General features: G+C 40.9%; 1 protein-coding gene across 1 annotated transcript; it reads right to left on the bottom strand.

The window, feature by feature from the left end:
- Positions 1-4074: 4074 nt before the first annotated feature.
- On the bottom strand, positions 4075-7643 carry RRAD (RRAD, Ras related glycolysis inhibitor and calcium channel regulator). Its single transcript, XM_010717735.3, has 4 exons — positions 7244-7643; positions 7064-7137; positions 6372-6576; positions 4075-4968 (listed from the first exon to the last, which is right to left on the bottom strand). The coding sequence occupies exons 1-4, from the start codon at positions 7596-7598 to the stop codon at positions 4691-4693; spliced, it is 912 nt and encodes a 303-aa protein (XP_010716037.1). The 5' UTR covers positions 7599-7643; the 3' UTR covers positions 4075-4690.
- Positions 7644-7649: the final 6 nt, after the last annotated feature.

Below are 7649 nucleotides of genomic sequence, written 5' to 3'. Positions count from 1 at the left end.
TAAACAGGGCATGATCTCTTGCAGGTACTTTTGCAGTGTAAAATGCACTAAATTGTTGTTGCCCAATACCTATGATAACGTGATAGCTGCTATTAGAAACACAGAGATTGTTCTTGTTGAGCAGCCCTGAATCAATAAATGATGTTGACTTCATAGTGAGTTCAGCAAGCTATGTTGGAGCCAAGAAACATGCAGCAAAGTGAAGCAGTGTCAGCATTAGTTATGCCCAGTGCTATTTGCAGCTTTTCTAGATCATCACTTCACTTAGAAACTTATGGGAATACAGGCCAGAGCACAGGAGTTATGTGCTCATTGTGACCTAGCCAGCTTAATTAACATGGCTGCATTTCCTACAGCATGGAGCTCCTGAAAGCTCTCTGTTAAGCATAATGCGTTACAATAATCCATTTTAGGGTGACAAAAACTTCTATTCTTCTGCCAAGATATCTACTGAATTGAAAATCGTCATTCTAAGGCAGGAGTCACAACATTCAGTGGCACTGCAAGCCATACAAAAGTGTAATTATTTGTGCTAGTGTAATGAGGCCAATGAAAGTAGAACTTATTGCCAAAAAGCTCTTTACAGGTTGTCTGTTCTGTTCTGAGTAGGAGCAACTTTTGATTCTGCATTGGCTCTCCAAATCCTGCCCTTTCTTCAGCCCTTGTTTTGGGCCTTTGAGAAGCTAGTTTTAAGAGGATGAGAAAATTCATATCTTCAAATGAACAGTGGGTTAGAATTGAATGATATTATGAATTTAAATGATATGCACTTCATTCTTTCTTTTATCTCTTACTTCTCTATTCAACATCCATGTCATAGAGCACAAAGACAGCTGACATTGTTTACAATTTGAATTTTTAGACATTTATAACTTCAGGAGTAACAGAGATCAGATGTTCCTTTATCCAAACAGGGAGTCAAATTGCCCATTATAATGCTAGAGATCATTTTTATAAACTAAACGGCAGCCCTGGAATGCACAGATGTGATGCAAATCAAGATTCATGTTGTACATGCAATTAGTCTGTACATTGTCCCTGGAAAAAAAAAAGAGAAGTAAAGAAAATTTCAGCGTAAATATTATCCCACTTTTCTTAAACTACTTCTTAGTGATCTTTTATCATGCACTGAATTCTTATTCACTGTCAAGTCACTATGCTTTCTTTTTCTGTAAAGAACAGTTGTGTTATGCAACATTACTATGTAGATCCTGGCCTGGTTTTGTAGTCTATTTTGAGAAAATACATCTGAATAAAACTACATTTTTGGTGATGCTATGTCTTCCCCCAGCAGTTTACATTCCATCTCTATTTATATGACTCAGTTTTACACTTTGTGTTTTTGGCAGATGGAGGAATGATTTTCTTCACATTTTTTATACGGTAAAGAGTTTTACAGAAGCTATTTTCGAAATAACAGGCAGAGGAGTCTTTGATTTGTTTACCTAATGTATGCATCACATATAAAAGGCAACGTCCTTCCACTGCAGATGATAATAATTAGAGTTGTTCCAAATGGATTTATGCCAACACAAAATCTTCTATCACGATCAGCTGTAACAGGAACCTCAGCTGGCAGAGCAGTGAAAGCAATAAAGATTAAATGACTGTGTGAACTGTCCCTCCAAATTAAAACTGACGTGTGCTGGCAAAAAAATGAGAGAACTCACACCAGTGTTACCTCTGACACTTGTTTCTGTTCTGGTAACAATGAGAGAAAATGCTGTAGTCTGGAACTCCCGGTGTGTTTCACCTGATACAGACTCTCCCCCATTAGCAACTAGAATCTGAGTATCCATCCCAAATTACTAAAGCCCACAGGTGACTGTCAAATGCTTGAAGATAGGAAAAACCTTTTGAAGAATGTTGATTTTTGGAGGCATTTGGCAGTTAGATGCCAGTTGCTGTTAGCATGTATACTTTCAAAAAATCCTCTTGGAAATTGCATTAAATTATATGCTAGAAATTATTATTGTTCAGGGTAGAAAGTCTTCCATGAGCTACAAAAAAACAAAAACTCTGCAAAATAATATTCATGGCAATGCTTCTGTAGTATGGAATATGATATTGTTCTAGAGCAGGTTATTCTCAAAGCTGTAATAACATCAAACTCTCCCCATATTCATGAACTATTGCTGAATTATGCAAAAAAAAAGCCCTTGTAAAAACAAACAAATGAGAAAAAAACGATACAATGGGGATTTGAAAAGTATTTTATTGTATAATGTCAACTGTTTGAATACAGTACAGATGAGCCTACGTTTCTTTCAGATGATTCACAGTTTATTGTCTCACAGTGGCCTATATGACACAATTCTAAAATACAAGTTCTTTTCCACACTTTATATGAACCTCTAGAAATGTACTAAACAGAAATCGTTTTTATGCTTTACAGTTGTCCAAACATAATCTTTTGAATTCACAAACACAAGAAAAATTCTGATTTGTAGGTCAGAGTATGCAAAAAAGCACAGCTATTAACCATGGCCTTGGGGAAGCTTTGCAGCTGCGGTTGTGTCGCAACAACTCTGTAACACGTTGCACTTTGTGAAAAGACATGGCTCAATCTCTGGATTTCTGTCACATTCCTTGTGTTCATTACTGACAATTAAATCTTGAAAGTCAATCCAGATGAAGTGCCAGTTCTCTCCCAGTCATTCTGAAAACATAGGACAACCTTTGCAAACACACAGGGAGCTACATGAAGTTTTGTTAACAGCTTTGATATAAGCATAAATAGGTATGTGTCAGATCTATGCACATTGGTTTGGACACTTTTTCAGCAAGGTTTTCACGACTCGGGCATTTTCTTTGGTGTTGAAAGATAAAAACTTCAGTGTAAGTAGACATCTGATGCCATGCTCTTGACCGTGGTTAGACATTCCAGGGATAATAGTGTGCCAGAAAGAAAAAGGCCAAATCCAAGTAAGAAGTATCATCAGGTAAATGTAAGGTCTGGCTGCAGGGCAGAATCACTTGCTTTGGACCTCGCTCAGGTCACAAAGCAAACACCTCTCTTCACAAGATAACTAATGTGACCTGTTAGCAGCAACATATACTGAAGCCAACAGCTACCTGCCCTAGCAGCACATCAGGAGGCTAAGCCCATGCAGAGTTGTTTGTTCAAGCTCAGGGAAGCTCACACTGAGGTGTAACAGCTGATGCTGTTTGTCTGCTGCATGGGAAGGGCTAGCCTCTGTAAGATCATGCAAAGAACCCCCAGTCAGTGGAACAATCTCTTTAAATAGCTAGACTCAGCTAAGGGGAGTGGAAAGAGAGGGGACTTGTGTTTTATTGACTGTGAGAACTGAGCTTATGGAAGAATTTAAAGATAATGTATCCTTTATAGAGGAATTTATAAAGCGTATGCAGTCAGCCTAATTTATTTGCCGAGGCATGACTGATTTATAAATTCATGAATAGCAAATAGGTAAAAGTCATGGTAACACATTAATTATAACACAGGACTTGAAAACTATGGCAGTGCTGCAGGCCACAGTAGCCCACAGCTGCAGCCTTTCAGAACTCTTTCAGACAGTTTTGCCAGGCTTCCTTGAAATTCCGAAAGCCACTGAAAGGTATTTACAGGCTTGGGAGTAGATGGGAAAATTACATTTTTCCCAAAAAAGGAAAACAAAGCAATGAGAAACAAGACACAAACAAGAAGTCACACCAGGCCTTCAAACCTGCAGAGATGTAACAAGCTGAACATTACAGGTTTCAATTCACCAGCATGGACAAAAACCTAACAAACTAAAAATTATTTAGAGGTCTGTTTCTATTAAAGCTGACAAGAGAACCAGGTTGAAGGTGAGCCGTAACATCAAGATACACCTTTCCAATGCCAGCTGCTGTAATAGAGTATTCATAAGAGCAGGAATTCCTTAAAAGAACTGTCTGCTGAAGAACAGGACAGAGTATTCATGATTCATTTCATTCCAGAACTGCAGTATACATATCTGCATAGATCACTTGAAGTCTGTAATTAATGTTTTATACAGTGAAAAAAAGATCACTACAAAAATACTGCTCTGTCATTCTTTATCCATACTGTGAAAAAAGCACAGTTTAATATAACAGGAAATAATACTTTATTATAAAATCTGCATGTAAACAAGTAACAAATTAATTGAATAACAGGTAATGGAAGTGCAAATTAACTTCATAAACTGATATCTGTTCCATATTTAACTATATATATATATATAAATATGTTTTCCTTCCATTCTAGTGTGGTTCTACTTCCTCCCACCCCACATTTAAATTTAAAAAGATTGATCATTGCTTACTTTATACTAAAAAGAGTGTACGAGCCTGCGTACAAGTTTAAGTTTTGCTCTGCAAAAGAGGCAAGTCTGTGGTGATACTTATCATCCTTTTTTATCTTTGCATCTCTGGTATCCACAGGACAAGAGGATGTATGTAACATATATACATAGTGAAAATGTGGGCATGTCAAGCCACTTAATTAAAGTTAGTTCATTTACTTGTATACATTGAAACAAACCATTCATCAATGAAGCCAACATTGTAAGGTAACTTCCAGACTTGCTTGTGCACTTTAAGGCATTAATGAGAGTCTCAATTGATAAGTCATTGTTTTATGACCATGAGGATCATCCATATACTTCTCAACAGCCAAATGCTTGTTCACCTCCAACACGGCAACATCTGACCTTGCTGGAAGCTTCTAAAGCACAGATAAGTCATGGCAAGACTTAGATTTTGCTTTGAAAGCCATCTTCTTGTTATTCTTTGCCACAATTCTCCCAAGAAATCGCTTTGCCTTTTTGCCTATGCTTTCTCTTCTTTTTGTGTTGGCCATTCTCCTAGCGTTGTCTTCTTTACTGTCTTTGCGAAGCCTGATTTGCCGAACAATACCTTCAAACAGGTCCTTGACATTATGATGAAGAGCAGCTGAGGTCTCAATGAACTTGCAGTCAAACACAACAGCACAGGCCCGTCCCTCTGAATGGAAAGAAAAGAAGGGAGATGAGTGAAGACTGACATTTTTTCTTCATACGTTCTAGCAGGAAAAAAATGGGTTAACTTAAAAAGAAAGGAAAGTGTCTTCAACACCAAAGAGCTTTGTTACACAGCAGTAAGTTATAATATTTGCAGTCATGATTTTGTCCCCTTACTTTTCATTCTTTTGTTGTGGTGTGTTCAGAAATCTCACTTGACCAGCAGTGCTGACTGTAAGGCAAAAATAGCCCTATAGGTAGACTATTCCAGTGTCATTTAAGATCTGTAGCTGATTTAAGGGAAGGACTTATGCATGCTTGCTGTCCAATAGGAGAGATTGTGAGGTACAGAAAGAAGAGCTAGTTGCTCCTGCTTCTGGAAGTTATTGAGCAATCACACACGTCAGCCTCGCTGTAGGAAGTGAGAGTCTTCCACATCAGGCACAGATGAAGCTGATGCAGATCAAAAGGTCAGGTCGGTATATAGGTTACAGCAGAGACCATAATGTTGCCAATTAATGGATTTGATTAGGACTGCATTCAAAATAGACAATGCTGTGTCCACAGTGTTCCAGAGATAAACATGTAACCCTGGAATATAGCTACATAGCAAATTTCCATGTCCACCTTGTGGCCAATAATGATAAAGCTGCCAGCCTGAGTAAAACAATCTCACTTCTAGGGCAGGTGAACTATGCACTGCCACCAGCCTGCAAAGAATGAGAATCTCCTGATGAACTCCAGTCAATTCCCTGTGCAGGCATTTAACACAAGAAGTGTGCCAGAACCAGACAGCAAGAAATAGTTCTTCAGCATCAAGACCAGTATTTTTCCCAGCAGAAGGAAAAAAAAAAATTTAAATACATGAAATCAATACTTAGCAGTTGTTACTGTACTCAGCTGCTGAAACTCACAATGGAACAGAAAATTCTCACTGACCACAGCTGTAGATGACATACAAAAAGCCCGTGTGAGCCTAGTCTCTCCACCTCACCTCAAACGTGATGGAATCACTTTTAGAGGAAAGGGCTGTATTGTTACTGTGGGATCACCATCAAAGACTGCCTGGCTTCTATGACATGGCACTCCTGTCCCTTAAGAAGGCTATCAAGTCTTGAGACTCGCAACTGCTACATGCAGTAAAACTTCGCAGCTTCAGCCTTGTAGCTCTGAAGCTGCGTGTCTCCTGTACCACAGTTCAGAGCCCAGCTCTATGTACGAGTCTTCCCTCGCTTGTTTTCCGTGGTGCAGAGTCCCCAGTGTGAACCAACTGGCTTGATTTTTCTGGTGTGCCTCCAGTCATACATTTTTCTACATCAAACCCAGACCAGCTCTGTTGGTCACAATCCTCTGCTGCCTTTGCTACTAATAATTTAGACGTTCTTGTATAAATGAATAGTATCTTACCATCGACTGAGACTTCCCGAGACCTGACCAGGTCACTCTTATTGCCCACAAGAATAATAGGAATGTCTTCTGTTTGTCTTGCTCTTCTTAGTTGGATCCTTAGTTCGGAGGCTTTTTCAAAACTAACTTTGTCTGTCACTGAATAGACAATGATGTAGGCGTCTCCCATCTTCATGCAGTGGTTTTGAAGCCATTGGCTGTCATCCTAAAACAAAAGGAGGGAAATAGATTTATTGCATTGAAAAAGATATTTGACACTGTCTAGTTAATGATTTAAGTAAAAGATATTTTATAAATCTGAAAGATATTTTTATTAGCTTTATCTATTTACAAACAGCAAAAGTAAACCACCCTACGAGAAGTTTTCTTAAAATCTTATTGTTTCTAGAAATAGTATCAGGTCTGCACCGATCAGATTGTCAGTTTCTAATTTTACAGGAATTCCCCAGGGCTGCCAGTGTAAGCTTTATTCAAAGCACTGAGGGATTCGCAGCCCAAGCCTAGCCAGGCTTCTAAACTGCTTGTCTAGCTACGAGAAAATAATTGCAAGGGAGAATAAAGGCAGCATGATTTCCTTTCAATGCTATCCATCCGACAATAAATAGCCAGACAGAGTCGTTCCATCGCTACACATCTTTGTAGCAAACCGCCGACCGCTCCATAAAGAAAAAGTATCTTCGAGCTGCAAGTACCTGTTCCCAGATATCGAACACTACGAGAGACGCTTCTTCTCCATCGACCATAATCGATCTGTCGTACGTGTTTCCTGGAGGGAAGACAGTGCTCGTTAAAGCGCCGTCACCCCGCGCCCGGACGCCCACCGCGCCCCGTGCCGCTCCGGCCTGGGAGCCCCGCACCGCCCGCGCCCTCACCGACTTCCTCCGCCTCCGCGCCGTCCTCTACGCCGCCGAAGATGCGGGCCAGGCTGGTCTTGCCGACGCCGTGTTCGCCCAGCAGGATCACCTTGTAGAGGCTGCCGTCCGAGTCGCTGCCCGAGGAGATGACAGAGTCGGAGGAGTCGGAGGCCCAGCTCTCCCGGTGCGCCTCGCCGGGGCTATACGAGGTGCAGCGCACAAGGCCCGACAGCTCGTCCTGCGGCAGGGCGGCCCGCAGGTCCCGCTCGTCCACCGGCATGCTGCGCCGGTGCAGGTGCTGGTGTGCGGAGAAAGGCATGCTGCCGCGCCGCTTGTCCAGGTAGCGCAGCTTGTCGCCGCGGTTCAGAGTCATGGGGACGCCGGGCTGCGAACGCGGAGGAAAGAAGAGCCGTCAGAACCCCGC

The sequence above is a fragment of the Meleagris gallopavo genome, chromosome 13 (genome assembly GCF_000146605.3).
Source record: "Meleagris gallopavo isolate NT-WF06-2002-E0010 breed Aviagen turkey brand Nicholas breeding stock chromosome 13, Turkey_5.1, whole genome shotgun sequence".
Classification (NCBI taxonomy): domain Eukaryota; kingdom Metazoa; phylum Chordata; class Aves; order Galliformes; family Phasianidae; genus Meleagris; species Meleagris gallopavo.
Note: the sequence above shows the minus strand (reverse complement) of the source record. Positions and strands in the feature narration are given on the sequence as shown.

What these genes read in the sequence shown, in the direction of transcription:
- RRAD (XM_010717735.3), bottom strand. Translation starts at nt 7,598, where the DNA reads ATGACTCTGAACCGCGGCGACAAGCTGCGCTACCTGGACAAGCGGCGC. An exon ending in CGCGGAGGCGGAGGAAGTCG is followed by an intron (nt 7,138 to 7,243) that starts GTGAGGGCGCGG and finishes TCTTCCCTCCAG; the next exon opens with GAAACACGTACGACAGATCG. An exon ending in TGTTCGATATCTGGGAACAG is followed by an intron (nt 6,577 to 7,063) that starts GTACTTGCAGCT and finishes CTTTTGTTTTAG; the next exon opens with GATGACAGCCAATGGCTTCA.